The 17,261-nt window shown below is 41.2% G+C and overlaps 1 protein-coding gene across 1 annotated transcript in view; it reads left to right on the top strand.

The window, feature by feature from the left end:
* Positions 1–17,261, top strand: part of CORO1C (coronin 1C) — a 79,805-nt gene that overhangs the window by 56,970 nt on the left and 5,574 nt on the right. Inside the window, exons 4-8 of the mRNA XM_017652983.3 lie at positions 10,184–10,313; positions 12,957–13,138; positions 14,183–14,302; positions 15,105–15,209; positions 16,930–17,075. Coding sequence (XP_017508472.2) covers positions 10,184–10,313; positions 12,957–13,138; positions 14,183–14,302; positions 15,105–15,209; positions 16,930–17,075 — 683 coding nt within the window. The remainder of the gene's footprint in view (positions 1–10,183; positions 10,314–12,956; positions 13,139–14,182; positions 14,303–15,104; positions 15,210–16,929; positions 17,076–17,261) is intronic.

Raw genomic sequence — 17,261 nt, 5'->3', positions numbered from 1 at the left:
CTGTTGAAGAAGCCTGACCTTTGACCTGTATCTTTCAGCCATCTGAATTTTTCTGATTGCTTGCTTATGGTGCAGTTTAGCAAGCTCCCCTGTCCTCTGAATTCCCTGCACATTGGCAGCTGGATCCTGAAGTGTGATCAGATGTAGCTTCAACCTCTTAGACTGTAGCTAGTGTTACATTCTTCTGTCAGGAGGCAGATGATGTCAAGATGTCTGGGTTTTGTTCTTTTTTATCTGTGAAGCTATTGACAGCACAGCTAGATCCAGCAATTCATTAGGGGTCACAAAATGGGGATACTAATTTGTATTATTTTGTGTTCAGTTTTTAGCTGGTAAAACTTTTTTAAGATGATGCTCTCTTACCTGCTGCTTAGTTACCCAGTAGTAGGCTTCATATAGGAAAGCAGGATAAATGCTTCTTTCCTTTTACTTATCCAATTTTCAAGATAATGAATTGGCTCTCTATGTTCCTCAGAAGATAACTAGCTTCCCCCACCCCTTTCATTTCATGTTGAACTCATGGATTTGAGCATCATGGGTTTAGGTGCATTACATTCTTACCTCAGTGCTCCGTCATCCAGTCTTACTGGGAACCTCTTCAAGGTCGTGAGTCCTTCTGATGTGACCCTCATTGTTTTTGGTAGCCCCCTTGCTGTTTGGCATGTTAAGTTGTTCAAGGTTCCTCTTAAACATCTTGCCCCACACCTCAAATCAGCCATTTATCTCAGAAGCTTTGGTTTCTTTTAATGGGAAAATGGAATTTCTAGATCACAGTCTGGATGCTAGGAACCCTCATTGTTAACCAGGTGATCATTGTTTTTGACACTGCAGTAAATGGGCTAGAATATACATAAAATGTAAAGATATATATAATACCTTGTGATTTCATCTTAATATTTCCTATTCAAATTGAGGACTTAAAGAATTTCAGCCTAACCTCTTTAATGTTATAGCTCTATCTCCTTTCTTCCAGCTCTGAATCCCAGTTCTCAAAGGACTGCAGAGGATGAATGAAATTACCCTGATGTCTCTCATGTGCTTCATCACAGTACACATACAGTAGACTCGGACAAAATACTAGTATCACCGCCAGTTATGATTACTGAAAACAGTTTTTAAAAAACATACTTTTAAACCTATGCTATCTCTGTTCTCCTTGTTAAAAAGGATGTACTCTGAAATTTCAAGGTCACAGAGCCATTACATTTAACAGCCTCCCCTGTCTTAGTTTAGTTCTGGAAGTAACTACATTTAGTGCTCACCGTCCGTCCGTAGGCCAGTGTCTCTCTAGTCAATTGGCTCTTCTGAAGCTCCTTCTCTGGAAGATTCTAGACCCCAGTACACTAGAAACCAACCAGAGAGGGCTTCTTCTAGGACAGGCCCCACCTGGAGAGAAATTCCAAGGAATAGAACCAAATAGGGAAGGCTCATGGAACAATATTTGCTAAGTTCTTCTGTATCAATAATAGCTTATTTGTGACTTTTATATACTTGAAGGTGAGTTTTTCTAGATATAAATTTCTTGGCTCACAGCTTTCAAGTATCTAAATATAGTATTCCATTTTCTTTTGGCGTAAAGTATTGCTGTCAAAAAAAAAATCAGATGATAATCTATTTTTCTTTCCCTTGTAAACTTTGTATGTTCTTTTTGCCCAGAAGTTCATGTAATTTTTTTTCTTAAAATATAGTAATTTTACTAGAATATTGTTGGTTATTCTGAGTTTGTATTTCTAGGTTTATAGTGTATTCTTTCAATGCATAGTTTCTTTTTCTGCGAGGTGTACTCAGGTGACAGTCTTCAGTACTTGTTCTGCTCCTTTGCTTCTCATTTTCAGGGACTCCTTTTGTCCATATGCTTTGCCTTCTTGACCTTTTTTCAATATTTGTCCATTTCTCTCCAAACGTTCTTTGTTACTCATTTCTTTTAGACTTTAAACTTTTCCTGCTTTTTACCTTTTATTTTGGGGGGGCATTGTTAAGTTTTGTTTTGTTTTGTTTTGTTTTATTGTTAAGTTTTCAATGTGTTGTTTCTTGGTTAGTCTTCATTTCTAAAGTGATTTTTCTTTTAATTCTAATTTGTGAAAAATTTCTGTTAGCTTGTTTTTGAGTTTTTCAATTTCTGATGTATAATATTTCTTGTTTTTTTAATCTTATTTTGAAATAGTTAATGGTTTTTCTCTTTTTTGAGCATGTCTTCCTAGCATTCTTGTATTGTCTGTAGGGATGTTTCTGCACCTTATTCTTTTTTTTCTTCTTACAGTCGTTTGGAACCTTCATTTTTTCTCTCTTATTTTCATGTCAATTTAGTGTTCTGAGCTTTTAGAAGATGGCCTGGTTCTCTTAGCTGTTCTGACTTCTCAGGGCGCCCCCTTCTGTCATTTTCAGGTAGTGTTCAGAAACATGACTCGCGTTCTGAATTTTCCTGGCCTGCCTCTTGTTTGGTCTTTCTCATTCCTTTGTTGTTCTTATTTCTGCCATGCTGAGATTTGATTCCATTCCTTGGAATTTCTCCTCAGGGTGGGGCCTGTCTCGAAGGGGAGCCCTTTCTGGTTGATTTCTAGGGCATGAGTCTAGATTGAGGCCTTCTTGAACACACTTGCATTTGGGGGTTATCACCTAGTTTTACATAAATATTGCCCCTGGGTTTTTGTTTTATAATCTCAGTTTTTTTATGGAAGGATTTGGGAAGATCCCAAAACTAAGCTGCCACTGACACTGTCTTCCAAGAATCCTTTAATGTTGCCCCTTTATGGGTATTGCCACAGTGAACATTTTGTAAATGAAATAATGCTTTGGGATAAATCCTCATATGTTGTTTGTTTGTTTGTTTTTTTAAGCCTTTAAATATGGCACTGATACTTCAGTTGCTTAATGTCTCCCAAACCAGTTGTTGTTATTGGGGTAATTACAAGAAGTTTTTATAGCTTAGCAATTGAAATGAAATTTTAAAGAAGTATGGGATCTTCTCCAACCCCAGCTGCTTCTTAATATTTCATTTTCTTCTTTGCTCTCCTGAAGGTAAAAGAACACTATGATAGATCGAATGGTTTCAGCTAACACCTTTAAAAACAAAACAAAACAGGGAAGCCCGCTGAAGTTTCCCAAGCCTAAGCTGTTAGTGGTAACCCTTGAGGTACAAATAGTAGATGTTATAATGATGCTATAGTTCTAGTAGAGAAAAGACATCAAGAAAAGCCCAAGACTGGGAGTTCTGAGCAGGTGCAGGCTGCTTAAATGCTCTCAGCCTCAGTTGCCTTACATGTAAGGTAATAATAATAAAGCCAGCAGAGAGGATGAAGGAAGGAAGGAATGTACAGTGAGTTGCTATTTTTTTCAGTGAGTTTTGATGTGTACCTAGAGTGGACTCATAGTCTTTAGCAAATAATTCAATAGGAAAAATATAGGAGAACCAGTTTATCAAATGATCTGTAAAAGGGTTGATTTTCAAAGCTGCCTTTTGTATTTATAGTATGATTCCATTAAGGCCTCAGCATGCCAGCACTGATTTGTTAATTCTGCAGCATTGATTCAGTGACAGTGATGTCAACATTGGTTGTAGCTTTAGGCGAGGAATGCCGACCTGATGGTGCACTCCCCCATTTTTTGGAGGTGACTTCTTTAAGCAGCCTAAAAGTAGATTATATTGGCACACTTCAATGTACTAGTTTTTGAAGCAATGTTTTATACTGCTAAGTAGCAATTATATGAATCCTCCTCCCAGAAATTTTCCTCTGCTCCTAGGTTTTCCAGATTTTTGGTAACGTGAGTTCTTTTCTCCCAACAGTGTCCTCACATGGAGTTTTGAAGATGTGTCTACTAAGTGTTTTACTTGCAAAAATGTGGGCTCTAAGAAAATAATAGTGATTCAAAATAATACAAAGAGCAAGCAGGTTGTTAAGTCTAGTGAATGATGTTGATTCAGCATTAGCTCTTACCTGCAGAGTAATAATCAAACACAGATGCAAAAAAAGGGCTAATTCAAACATTGGGGTTGCATAATTGTTTCTTCCAGAGTCTGGCACAGGGAGCAGTCTTGCAGGCAGAGTAGTCTTTGACTCCAGGTAGATGTTCTGAATGGTCCCAAATGATTATATTTAAATGGATGCTTTCCCTTCTCCCAAATCAGTCTTACACTCCTGTGGAAATCAACAAAAAGGAACTCCCTATTTTACACATTTTTACTTCTTTTATAAGTTTTCCAAAACAGTTCACCTTGAAATAAAAATGGAAGTGGTGTTGTCACTCATGAAGAGAGCACATTCTCTGGAATTCCTGCGCCTCTGTGGTTCACTGGGGCTTCATGTCACGTCCACTTTGTACAGATTGCCCCTGGGCCATTTGCCAGTGGGTATTACAGCCTTGCACCTCAGAAGCCAACTCTCAGTTCTTAAACTAGTGTTGTTCTCAGTGTCCTGGTTCATTAGGAACATCTTGAGGCCCCTCCATGCTACTCCTGGGGTTACTGGATCAGCCGCTGCTGCAGGGGTCTGCCAGCCTCGGCCTGTTGCTTAAGAGCATCTCTTTCTTCATTCTCCCTTCAGAATTGGTTTTCTTAAACAGTATGGCCTTTTGAGGGGAATAGCGCTTTTTATGGCTATAACTCTAGTGTTCAGCCCAGTAGTAAGTTCATGATGGATGATTAAATAGGGGAGCAGTGAATGGGAACCCTTTGTGTGCATTTAAATTTGCACTATGCTTAGAAATAAAACCATCAAATAACTTGCACTTTAAAATTGCTGCTTGAGAGGAACCCAAGTTTCTTAATTTTCCCTGCTTTTTTCTCATCAGAACTGTTCTTTTGAGTTGTCCTTGTTCCATATTCAGAATTTCACATGTGAAAAGGATGCAGTGATACAACAGTTTTGAATGTGTGCTTAAAGTAGTTTTTTTCCCCAGAACCACGATGGGTCTTTGCTTTTTACTTTTTCGTCTGGAAGCCCTTGAGACTGATTAGGTTTTTTTTCTTTTCTCCAAACAAAACAAGACATGGCCATAGCAGTGTGTTGTCCAAATAGGAAATTTCAGGGAACGCACAGTTGTATTTAAAAAACAAGACAGAACAAAAAGTCAAGTGGAATGGGGCTAGCATGTATCCCCCACCATGCTGAGGTGCCCACTCTGGGCAGAGGCTGTTGCATGCCTGTTTCCTGCTGTTTTTGAAAAAGCTTCCTGGTGTTAAAATGCTAGCCTGTAGCCTGCCCTGGTACAGAGAAAGATTAACTGGCCTGCACAGAGATCAGAGCTGTCCTCATTTGTGCTAACGGGCCCAGGCATGCACTGGAGCCTTCACACACATGATATCTTGGACATAAATTAGAGAGTTGGGCACAGTGCAGCATTAATTTAAAGACAAGACTCATGCCTAAAAATATATGTTGGAGTCAAACAGCAGGAAAAATAGTAATGAACAGAGAGTTGACAATTTTTTTTGCCAAGTACGGCTTTAAGTCTTTAAGTCTTTATGGGCATAATTATATTTAATCATTGTAACAGCAGGCAGGAGTATGTCCCATTTTACAACTTCAGAAACACAGGCCCAGGAGTCACTGTTTGGTCAAAGGTCATCCTATTTACAATATTTAACATTAGGGTGGTATTTTGGTCATACAAAATGTTTTAGCTGCCTTGACTCTTCCAGGAGCCCCGGTAAGCAGAGCTGATGCTGTTTGTTTCTAGTATCAAACAAGATAGTTGAAACTGTCAGAAGTGAGTGCTAACATGGCCAGTCAGCGCCCCAGGTCTGCTGGGAGCCTGTGCCTTCTGACGTCCAGGCCAGCGTCTGCTCCCCCACACTGCGCTGTGTCACAGATGACATACAAGATGACTGAACTTCTGAGTGGGACTTCTGCTTTGCTGTCCTTGTGCTGCAGGAGGAAGACCTCCTCACTCCAAAGTGGAAGCCGTAGACAACCCTAAAGAGGGTGGAGGGCCACATAATGACAGGTCTGTGAGTGGGGCCAGGGGTGTGTGTGCTTCATGTGGACAGACAAACAGATCTCCCAGCTCTTTTCCACAGTCCCCAGTGGAGGACACCACCACCTTTTTGTACCAGCAAGAGTTCTGTCATCTTTATTTGGTTTCACAGACTTTTCCAGGCACTTTCTCCTTCTACTGTAAATACTCATGCCTGTGTTACCTTTTTTACGGGGTGGGGCCTTTTCCCTGTCAGCCCCTCAGGCAGCCTCTGGGCACCCACTTTTCAGACAGTTGTGATATGCATCTATTTTTCTTTTGAACCTAGAGACTTGATTTCCTTCCTCCTTTTCTCTCCTTCCTGTCATCTGACTCCTGTTCATCCTGAGAGGTCATCCCCTCAGGAGCTCTTCTGGATATACCAGACTTGGGTGGCCAAAAGGTGACCTGTGACACTTGCATTCTCATTCTTCACTTGGCCTATAACCGGCAGGGCATTGGTTACATACACTGCGGCTTCCTAGTACAGAATGCCAGCAATCACAATGGCAACGGTCACTGAGAGCCTCTCTTTATGCCAGGCGTTACTCTAAATGCTTTAGATTCATTTTACCACATTGGTCCTCAGAACAACCCCAGTGAGAGCATGGTCATTATTATTCCCATTTTATACATGAGGAAACTTAAGGCCCTAACCTAACGAAGGTTAGGTGTGTATCCCCAAGGTCTTACAGCTGATAATGTGCCAGTTAGGAATTGAATACTGTTCTCCTTCTAGAGCCCGTGTTCTTAACCGCTGCACTGTGCTGTTTGTACATTTGGGGGCACTGATTGTATGCCAGGCACTGTTCTAAGGCGTGAGGCATTGCTGACTCACTGAATCCTCCCGGCAGCCCTGGTAGTCCAGGCATGACGTTGCCTCTGTGCACAGTGGTGTTGAGTTGTTTGTCCAGGACCATCACAGTAAATGGCCCAGGTAGGATTTGAATGAAGGTCTGTTGGGCCAGAGCCCATGCTCCAACCATCCACATCACACCACTTATCTTTAGTGTCTTTGATTTTTGGTCTCCTAGAAGTCTCTGCTTTCTGTTAGATGTATACCCCTCGAGAGCAGGGCCTGTGTATAGTCACCCTTTCTGCCTTGCCTGGTCACAGCCTGCCTTAGAGAAGCTACTCAGGAAACATGTTGCTTTGAAGGAGTATCCAAGGCAGCAAAATGGGTTAGGTACCTGTATTAAATGCGTAAGTCTAGCTGAAGGAACCATTGAATCTGCCGAAAGTGAGGTAAAAAAAAAGGAACAAATTGTCCTCATTTTTTAAGTTATATAATAAATGTTTGCTCCACCATTAAAATTTCCCCACAATCCCAAGGAAGAGATGGATGAAGAAGCCAGGAAAGGAAAAAGTGAGGTCCCATTATGAACTCTGCTTCTGCCCTCCTATTTGAGATTGGAAATACTATTATAACCAAAGCTTTCCATCACTGCAAACCTCACTGGCGATGTAGAAAACGCACGTTTTCATCATAGAGTCCGGCACAGAGGTTTTGCAGTCCTTGCGAGAAAACCCAGCAGCGCATGGTTAGGATGCCATCTGGAGGTGGCAGGTGGTGTTACCACTCTCAGGTCTAAGCATCTCGCAAAATACATTTCCTAGTCAGTCACCAAAGTCCCATTTTGTGATTGTTTCTCTGCTGAGTTCAGGCTTGGATCAAATCAGTACTTGTTTTCTGTTCCTTCTGTTCAAAAATTCTATCCTTTATATTCAGATAGCCAAGTCCAATTTGGAGCTGTTTTACCAAATTCAAACCCTTGAACAAAAGTAGTGAATATCATCAGTATGAAAGCAGACATGCAATGCTGGGGGTGGTAAGCAAATACCCTCATCCCAGGGGAGAGAGATGTGGTCACAGTCTGGTGGAGAGATGCTGGGGTCTGGGTGAGGAATGGAGGGATAGAAGTTTTCCTTTTGCCTTATATGCTTGTTTGCAGCTACATTGTTAAGATTTGCTGGATGATGCGGGAAAGTAAGTGGCAGCCTACACCTGGGTCTTCAAAAGGCAGGTTTATTTTGCCAGAATTTGCATAATGGATGCTCTTTAGCCTGGGCAGAGTTTAGCTGTAAACATGAGTGATCACCTAATCTCTGATTTTTTCCCCATTCTTCAGGATGGCAAAATTTTTATTCTAATTTTTTACAGGACAACAGAACTGAGCTGAGCCATAAATACTCATTCACTCCAGATCTCTGCCTCCCACTAAGCAGTTGAAACAGACAGTTATTCGTCCCCTCCTTAAAAAATCCCCAACAAAGGAAAATTCTGTTTCTTACTTGTTCCACTGTCAAGCATGATCTTTCCCTGTCAGGTCTAAATTTTTCATGAACTAGTTCCTTAAAACCTTTTTTATGGTAAATTTGCTTATTTTAATCTTCATATATAAGATGATAAGTATTTTAAACTTTAGCTTTTTCAAAAACAAATATTACTGAATATCTGGTTGTCTACAGGATTCTTGGTGCTTCTCCACCTAGTGTGACTCAGTCCCTTTCTTCATAGAGAGTATTTCTTAGCCTTTTGAAACTCAGGCCTTCCGTTGTTAAACATGAAATCTCTTCCTTCTGCTCTGATGCTTTTCCTACCCCTCTGTTCTCCTGCTGCCCAGCCATGGCCCCACTTAGATATAGTGACTCTTCTGTGTGTCTTCACCAGTCAAGAGGATTTTTTCTGAACAGCTTTATTAAGATGCAATTCATATATAGTTCACCCTTTTGAAGTGTACAATTCAGTAATCTTAGTATCTTCACAGACATATTGTGCAACCATCAGTACAGCCAATCTTAGGACATTCTCACCACCTCAAAAAGAAGCCCTGGCCCATTAGCTATCACCCTCCCCTCCCAGTGCCCCCAACACTGAGCAACCACTGATCTACTTTCTGTCTTTCTATATTTTTCTATTCTAGACATTTCATATATACAGAATCCTATAATACATGGTCTTTTGTGACTGGCTTCTTTTACTTAGCATAATATTTTCAAGCTTTGTCCATGTATGTATCAGTTAAAGCATGTATCAGTATGTAATTCCTTTTGTGGCCAAAGATTTCATTGTATGGATATATTACATTTTGTTTATCCGTTTCTCAGTTACTGGACATTTGGGTGTTTCCATCTTTTAGCCATTATGAATAATGCTCCTGTGAACATTTGTGTATAAGTCTTTGGATGTATATTTTCATTTCTCTCCAGTGGATATCTTAGGAATGGTATGGCTGGTCATACAATTATTTTTAATCATTTGAGAAACTGCCAGGCTATTTTCCAAAGTGGCTGGCTGTGCCGGTTCCATTCGCACCAGCAGTGTATGAGCGCTCCCATTTCCCCACATCCTCACCAACACTTGTTGTCTGTCTCTTTGATTCTAAGGGTGTGTGATGTTTCCTTGTGGTTTTGATTTGCACTTCCCTAATGACTAATGACATCCAGCATCTTTTCATTTGCTCTTTTGCCATTTGTGTATCTTCCTTGAAGAAATGTCTTTTTACATTCCCTGCCCGTTTTGAAAATTGGGTTATTTTCCTTTTATTGTTGCATTGTAAGAGTTCTTTATGTATTCTAGATAAACGTTCCATATCAGATATATGATTTGACATTTATTTTCTCCCATTCTGTGAGTTGTTTTTTCACTTTCTTGTTAGTGTCCTCTTAAACACAAAAGTTTTTAATTTTGATGGGATTCAATTTATCATTGTTTTTCTCTTGCAAGATTTGTTTTTTCTTTGGTTCATGTCACAGAACTGTTGGGTATATTTTCATTTCCCAAATGTGAAATTACAGAAAACACAGTGTTTAAAAAACTGCAAAATACAATTCCCTCTACTACCACTCAGAACCATGGACTGAGCCAGGGGTTTTCTCCCCAGTGCTTCTTTTTATAGGTCCTTCAACTATTTTGTATTTTTCTTTCAATTTTTTGCTTGCTTCTAACTCCAGAATCTTACACTTAGCAGGGAATTCAAAATAAAATCTCAACTAACATTTAAAAAAAGAGAAGAGGTAACGTTTTGTAGGCCTTATGGATGTTCTAATCTTAAATACCTGTTAGATTTTTAAAACAACTGTACATAGTCATTTCACAATATTCCGCCTTCCCAAAGACCACTGTATGTTCCCGCTGTACAGAGCAAGTCTTCAAACTGGATGGTCACAGGGAGTGTGAGAGTGAAAGGCGATAGCTCTCACATGGACCATCTTTCTTCCCTTCCAACAGGTGTGGCAGATCCCAGAAAATGGACTCACCCTTTCCCTGACTGAGCCTGTGGTGATTTTAGAAGGCCACTCAAAGAGGGTTGGCATCGTGGCCTGGCATCCGACAGCCCGCAACGTGCTTCTTAGTGCAGGTAGGAGCTGAGCGGTCCTCTCCTCCCCCCTTGCCAAGGTGTCTTGCAGCCCCTTGTATGGAGGAGAGCAGCAAATGTGGTCTGATAGTGTCTGTACAGTTTTGAGGCGGGTTGTCAGGAGTCCGTGATGAGGTGCTGCGATGCGGTGGTTCTCTAACATGCACACGTGGGTTAAGGCCACTTTGACTGTCGATGGATGCTGTAGTCGCCCTGTGTGGAGAAATGAGCAAATACGTACCTACTTACCTGTGATTTCAGCAAGTTAATGGTACCTTCTGGGCCCCCCCAGGGACCACATTCTTAACTATTCCTGATAAAGCAGAAGGAAACAGGGCAGGAGTTGGGAGCCCTGGGCTGCCAACTCCAGGGGTGATCCTGTTAGGCAAATATTTTCCTGCCTTGCAAAAAATATTTTCATTTTTCTCCTTTAGTACATGTATGTCACAGAAAATATATATTAGCAAAAGAAAGAAAATGAAAATCACTTGTAATCTCACCACCCAGAGGGAACATCATCATTCTCACTGGATGTTTCTTTCCGCATTTCTATGCACATACATGAATGATTTTACACACACAAGTGGGTTTAGACACTATATGTGACCTGCTTTCTGCACTCATTGGTATACCATGACCCTTCTTGTGTGCCATTAAGTGTTCTTCCTGTGATATTTTTAACACCATTAACAGTCCATTGTCCAGATACCTCCGTTTATTTAATCAGTCCCCTATTTCTGGACATGGAGGTTGTTTCTGATTCTTCACTGTTAAACAGCACTACAGGGAACCCTTGTGATAAGTTCCAATGTTCTTACTGGTTTCCCACTCCAGTAGCTTCCAAGTTTTATCTTATAAAAATCTTTTCTTTTCTCTAAAATTTGACATTTCATCTTTTTTGAATTGCTTTTCTAGAAGCAATTCAAAGGACACAAGGCTTAGTGGAACGGTGGAAATGTTCTATATCTTGATTATATGATGGCCACATGAACATTTGTTGAAACTTAGTAAATCTATACTTAAAATGAGTGCATTGTATTGTATGTAACTTAAACTTTTAATAAAATTGGTTTATGAAGGAAGGAATACTAATGTTAGTGGCAGAATTCTAGAGATCATTCCCCTCAACAATTAAAAGGAAAGGGGAGTGAGGAACAGTTCAGTTTTTAACTGGGAGTAGAGGGTGTTAATGATATAATAATTTAAATGAGAAAATGTACTGCCAGGTACCTATGAAAAGCAAGGACTAGTTTTTTTTTTTTAAGATGCTACATATAGTTTTCTCCTTTTTCAAAATCACAATTGGACTACACCTGGCAATCCTTCTGATGTTCTACTCAGAACTTCAGTCTGCTAGGAGATAAAACGATCCTAAAGGTTGAACTCCATCCTGGAAATGTCCTGCTGCCCTTCTCATCAAGGTCACACACGGTGCCATCAGCAGCCTGACCCCCACTCTCCCTTTCACAGGCAAAGGAGAATAGGTGATGGCAGTACTCTGCATCTTTTAAGACAAAACGATCCATCTGTGGTGGCTGAAGTTACCTGTTTGCCTGTGATGAACAAGGCAGAGGAAGGGTCAAGTCTCCATCCGAGTTCAGCTCCAGCTTTCATCCTGCTGTGTGGTTTTTTCTTCAGTTGTACTTGTAACTTTTAGGCAACTCAGGTGTCTAGATATTATGGCACACAAAAAGGACCACAGCATGCCAGTGAGTGCAGAAAGCAGGTCACGTGGAGTGTCTAAACCCACCTGCTTGTGTAAAATCATTCATGTATGTGCAGAGAAATACCCCCAATTTTTCTGAAGTACCTGCAAAATGGAATTCACCTCTAGGATGTCCATGTCTTATTTTGCTTCATCCTTAAACTTAATGTCCTGGAAGTTAGGTGCCTCTCTTTAAAGGAGCCTCAGAGACGGGGCGGGGGGAAACTTGAAGGAAGGCGGAGCTGAGGAGCCGCATGGTTGTGGCTGAGTTGGCATTGCGGCCTCTTGGGAGCAGGGCCAGTTTCTGAATCCACATGCATACTTGATTATAGTTTATGGTTTGGGCTTCTCAAATCAGGCCAGTCTTAGCTTATTTTTCTCCTCTTTGAAAGGTAAAGATCTGTGGTGAGCAAATGGTTAGGCCAGTCTTTACATTTCCTTCTCATTTACTACAATTTACCGTGCTTTAATCCAAGACTATGTCTCAGAGCATTACTGGTTTGAATAACCTGCCGTTCAGCATTTTTGTTGAGTGTGCTAAACAGTTATTTACATTCTACTTTTAGTTCCTCTGGGAAAGAAAAACCATTCATTCTGATACTACTTTTACTAGAAAAGGAAATGTACCATCGCTTGGGGTCCACCAGTCCAGTTAACTCAAAACCATGGGATTCTCTTTTTTTTGCAGTTGTTTATTGGTGGGGTTTTTTTGTTTCATGTGAACCCAGACGTAAGCTGTGTTACTCCTTAGTATTTCTTTTATACAAATGTCTTTTTTCTTTGTCACGTCAGCTTTTAATTCACCGTAAGTACATACGGCTTCTTAAAATAGGCGCCTTCCTTTCCGTGAACATATATCCTCCCTGTATGTGTAGTTTTCACAAATGTGCTGTTGTACAGATGTTTCTACTCTCTGAGGGTGTGGTTTTGCTGGCTTTCAGGCTGTGATAATGCCATCATCATCTGGAATGTGGGGACAGGAGAAGCCCTTATAAACTTGGATGATATGCATTCAGACATGATTTACAATGTCAGCTGGAACCGGAACGGCAGTCTGATCTGCACGGCTTCCAAAGACAAGAAAGTGAGAGTCATCGATCCTAGGAAACAGGAGATTGTTGCTGTAAGTATTTGTAGGACAAAAACCCTGGTGTTTGCAAGCACTTCAATGAGTGAACTTTCTGGTTTCCCAGGCAGGCCCCAGTTTAATAAAGGATACCCTAAGGGATACAAGCTAACAGTCAGGTGAAGAGAGACACAGGGCGGGGTCCCAAAGAAAGGAACTTCTGTTCTCATGGAGCCAAAGTTTTTATCAGTTCACCAGAGTCCTTAAGAATTTACAAGTCTAGATTAGCTAACTCAAATAATTAACTGCAGTCCTGGCTTAGTGCTGAATATTAATGAATTGATACCCTACCCTGTTCCAGAAATTATCACGAAGGTGTGTCACAAAGGTGCACCAGGTTCTGTCATCAGCTCAGTGTCTTAGTTTCTGCCACCCAAACTAGGCCTCCCCAAATCGCGAACCATGACAGAAGATCTGGGACTTTAGTGAGGGTTGAAACCGTAAGTGTTGAATCCAAGAATGCCTCATGACAGCCCCATGCCGAGGCCCTGGAATTGCGCCTCTCCCGATAAGATGGTTCTTCAGCAGGATTACTTCTTGCGGGTCGGGCAGTGATTGTGGCTGGTCCATTTCGAGGACTGGTGCCCCGTGCAGAGTGGTTTCTCCACTAGAACCTTTAAGAGCTAATGCCCATCCGTGCACTCTCACTGAGCAAATGAGGTTAAGGAATTGGGTTAATAAACTAGACTTCCTCTGTCCTCCACAATTGGTGAGAACTGCAGATTCTATCCAAGCATTAGGTTATCCTCATGAGAAACACACATTTGGCAGAGCCCTTTCATGTGTTTTATTTTTGCAGTGCATGGCCTTGGGATAGCAGCTGGGTGTGGTGGGAGGATGGAGGCCTTCTTGCTTGCTAACTGGCTGAGGGACCTTGGCCAGATCACCTGGCATCTCTGTTTCCTCTTCTAGGGAGGGAGGTGGTTAACCCTCCCTCTCTCTCTCTCTCTCTCTCACAGGTGGGGTGTGGCTGGATTCTGTGTATGAGCCCTCACCCTCCCACCCTTCCTTCTTGTAGTTTGATTTTTCTTTTCTCCCCAGGAGAAGGAGAAAGCACATGAAGGAGCAAGGCCCATGAGAGCCATCTTTCTGGCTGATGGGAATGTCTTTACCACTGGCTTTAGTCGCATGAGTGAACGGCAGCTGGCTCTCTGGAATCCGGTATGCCCTTTGCGGCCTTCCCACTGGCTTACACTTGAGCTTTCTCTTTTCTGAGCAGGTTTTTGGGGTTAGTAAGTAGATTATGGGCTTCTTAGTGTAGTTTTCTGAACTCCTGCTTATCTTAATTGGATGTGATGTTCTTACCCTCATTGGAGACTTATTTGCTAACTGTGTTACAAAAATGCATTCTTGATACGCCCAAGGAATCTCTGTCTTGACTATATATTTTTAAAAGAATGCATGAAGAATCCAGTGTTTTTAGACTTGGGACAAAAGTTCTAATAAAGTGCCTTAATCAAAGTAGTCATGCTCAGGAAAATGTTCACAATAGCACAGTGAAAAAAAAAGATTCTAAGAAATAATTCCAATCTGTATGTTTACATGTGTGTCAGAAGGAACTAGACCAAAATGGTAATTGCTTGTGCCACCCACTGGACTGTGGGATTATGAAATATATGATGACTTTTATATGCTTCCTGCATCTTTAACTTTTTTAAGAACACATATCTATTTTGTAATAAGGAAAAGTGCTTGTATAAAAAAGAAAGGAGCCACAAAGGAGAAGGGTTCTCATCTTTGTCATGAAATCACACTGATTTGTGCATTAATTATGTTGTCAAGTCACAGTTCTCAGTGGAATACCCCTATTGGTGTTTACATGTATGAATATTATATGTCAATTGTTTAAACTTTCATTCTAGGGAAATGGCTAAACCTAATTAGGGATAAAAGAATGTATGTTACAAAAATTAATCTCTTAAAAATGTGTGTGTACATGCATGTATATACCTTTTTCCCCCAGAAAAATATGCAAGAACCAATTGCTCTTCATGAAATGGACACTAGCAATGGGGTATTGCTGCCGTTCTATGACCCGGACACCAGTATCATTTACTTATGTGGGAAGGTAAACAGGAACTTTGATGTTTGATACTAAATTTAATCCTGTAAGAGGCAGAGTTTATCCTTCAGAGATTTAGTAGATGGACAATGTTTTGTATCATTTTAATATCTTAGTTTGTTTGGTTTGTATGTGTGTGTGTGTCTTAAGCTAAAATAAGGACAGATGATCTCAGTATGTTTGAGGTCTTTAGACTGGCCCATTAGGAACATGCCAGCTGTGTGGCTGAAGCAAGGATTGAGCTACGGTGCCGGAGCACAGGCCGGCAGAGAAATCTGGGCTCAGGTTGCTCTAGTAAGAAAAAGTTCATGCCGGACTTGTAGAGAGAATAGTGCTTTGTGGGTATAAACCTTGAGGGCCTCAGAGACTCCCCAGAGGGTTTTTGTTTTTGGAGTTCAGTGTGAGGGCCCTGGGGTTGAAAATATGTGGCCTGACTAAAGTTTCAAGAGATGGCAGTTGTTACAGGAAGACTCCCACGGAAATTTTAAGAACCCACCTTCTGCCTTATGATCTCACCCAACTAAAGTGTTGGTAGCTTTATTTTTATTATTACTTCATTTTAGTAGGCAGGAACCTCAATATCCTTATTATTTTAGGTATTGAATATTCCTTAGAATTTTTGTAGTTGGAATAAATGGCTTAATAAAACTGGAGCCGTGATGTAATTCCCCGAGACCTGTTAGATGGCCCATGCAGGGGAGAGCTGGGGCTGCCCTTGTCTGGTAGCTGACTGAGGAGCCCGCTGCAGGCCTGCACTGCAGACTTGGGAAGTCGGTTGCTAAGAAACCGTGATCTTGTCTGTTTCCTTGAAAACTATTTTACTTCAGATATTAACAGCTGCTATAGATTACATCAAAAAAACAAACAAAAGGAGCATTTACCCAGATGTTATTAATAGTAGGTGGAAATTATTTTGAGTTTGCAGAAAATAGTATGCGTTTAGCTTCATTACCATTGCTTTAGGTATTTACATCACTGAAACAAATGGAAATCATAAGGACTGAGAAGAATGGTGAGGGCATCATACCGCCCAGCTACTGTTACCGTATGCATGTATCTCCCCTCTACCAGGAAGGATTGCCTTTACCACTCAGGTTGGTCTAACTGTGTGGCAGTTATTTACACTTTAGGGAAACTGCCATGCTTCAGATCTCCAAGAAAGTCTGACCATTTCTAAGCACAGTTACTCTAGAATGTGATACATTGCAGTCAGGTAGCACTACCTTCGGAAGTTAATGGATACTCACTACAACTGGTATTTCTTAATTAGAAAAAACCTTACTGTTTATGTCACCTGCATATCTGGGGTTAGTGCCCTGGCACCTGGAACATGCTGGTGAAGGAAGACTCAAATAGTAATTGTCCTCCCAGAAGTCCTCCTCGTCTTCTGTTCTGTTCATTCTTGAAGTCGAATTTGGTGCAGTTGTTTGGACATTGGTGTTCATATTTCACTCTGACTCTGACTTGGTGTCTAGGCTCAGTGAGTAGAATTTGAGCCTTCAGTAGGAGGCAGAGGAGACCCCAGCCAGCGTTTGGTAAGTGAGGCCTTACTCCCTGCCAGGAAGACAGACCACTGAATATCTCAGGCAGACCTCTTCGGAGGAAGAAAAGGTCAGCCGCTACAGCCGAGTTCCTATTAGGCTGTCTTTCTAGGGCAGGGAGACACCCCTGTAATCCATGTGGTTCATTTAACTTTAAAGGCAAACTTGTCTCCGGTTTCTTGTAGGGTGACAGCAGTATCCGCTATTTTGAGATCACAGATGAATCCCCATATGTCCACTACCTCAACACATTCAGCAGCAAGGAGCCTCAGAGAGGAATGGGCTACATGCCCAAGAGGGGACTTGATGTTAACAAATGTGAGATTGCCAGGTAAAGAATTGGTGTCATTAAGTATTCAGATTGTTTACACCATCTGTGTTATTTGTGCAACAGCAATAGGAACTGCAAGTAATGCTGTAGTGCCCGGGCCTTTCTACCCTTTGGTTGTGGTGTGGAGTTGGTATCTCATTTCCTGCCCATGCTTAGCAACATGGAGTGTTAGAGCAACAAGGAACC

This window comes from Manis javanica, chromosome 15 (genome assembly GCF_040802235.1).
Source record: "Manis javanica isolate MJ-LG chromosome 15, MJ_LKY, whole genome shotgun sequence".
Taxonomy (NCBI): Eukaryota; Metazoa; Chordata; class Mammalia; order Pholidota; family Manidae; genus Manis; species Manis javanica.
This window is presented reverse-complemented; position numbering and strand designations above follow the sequence as displayed.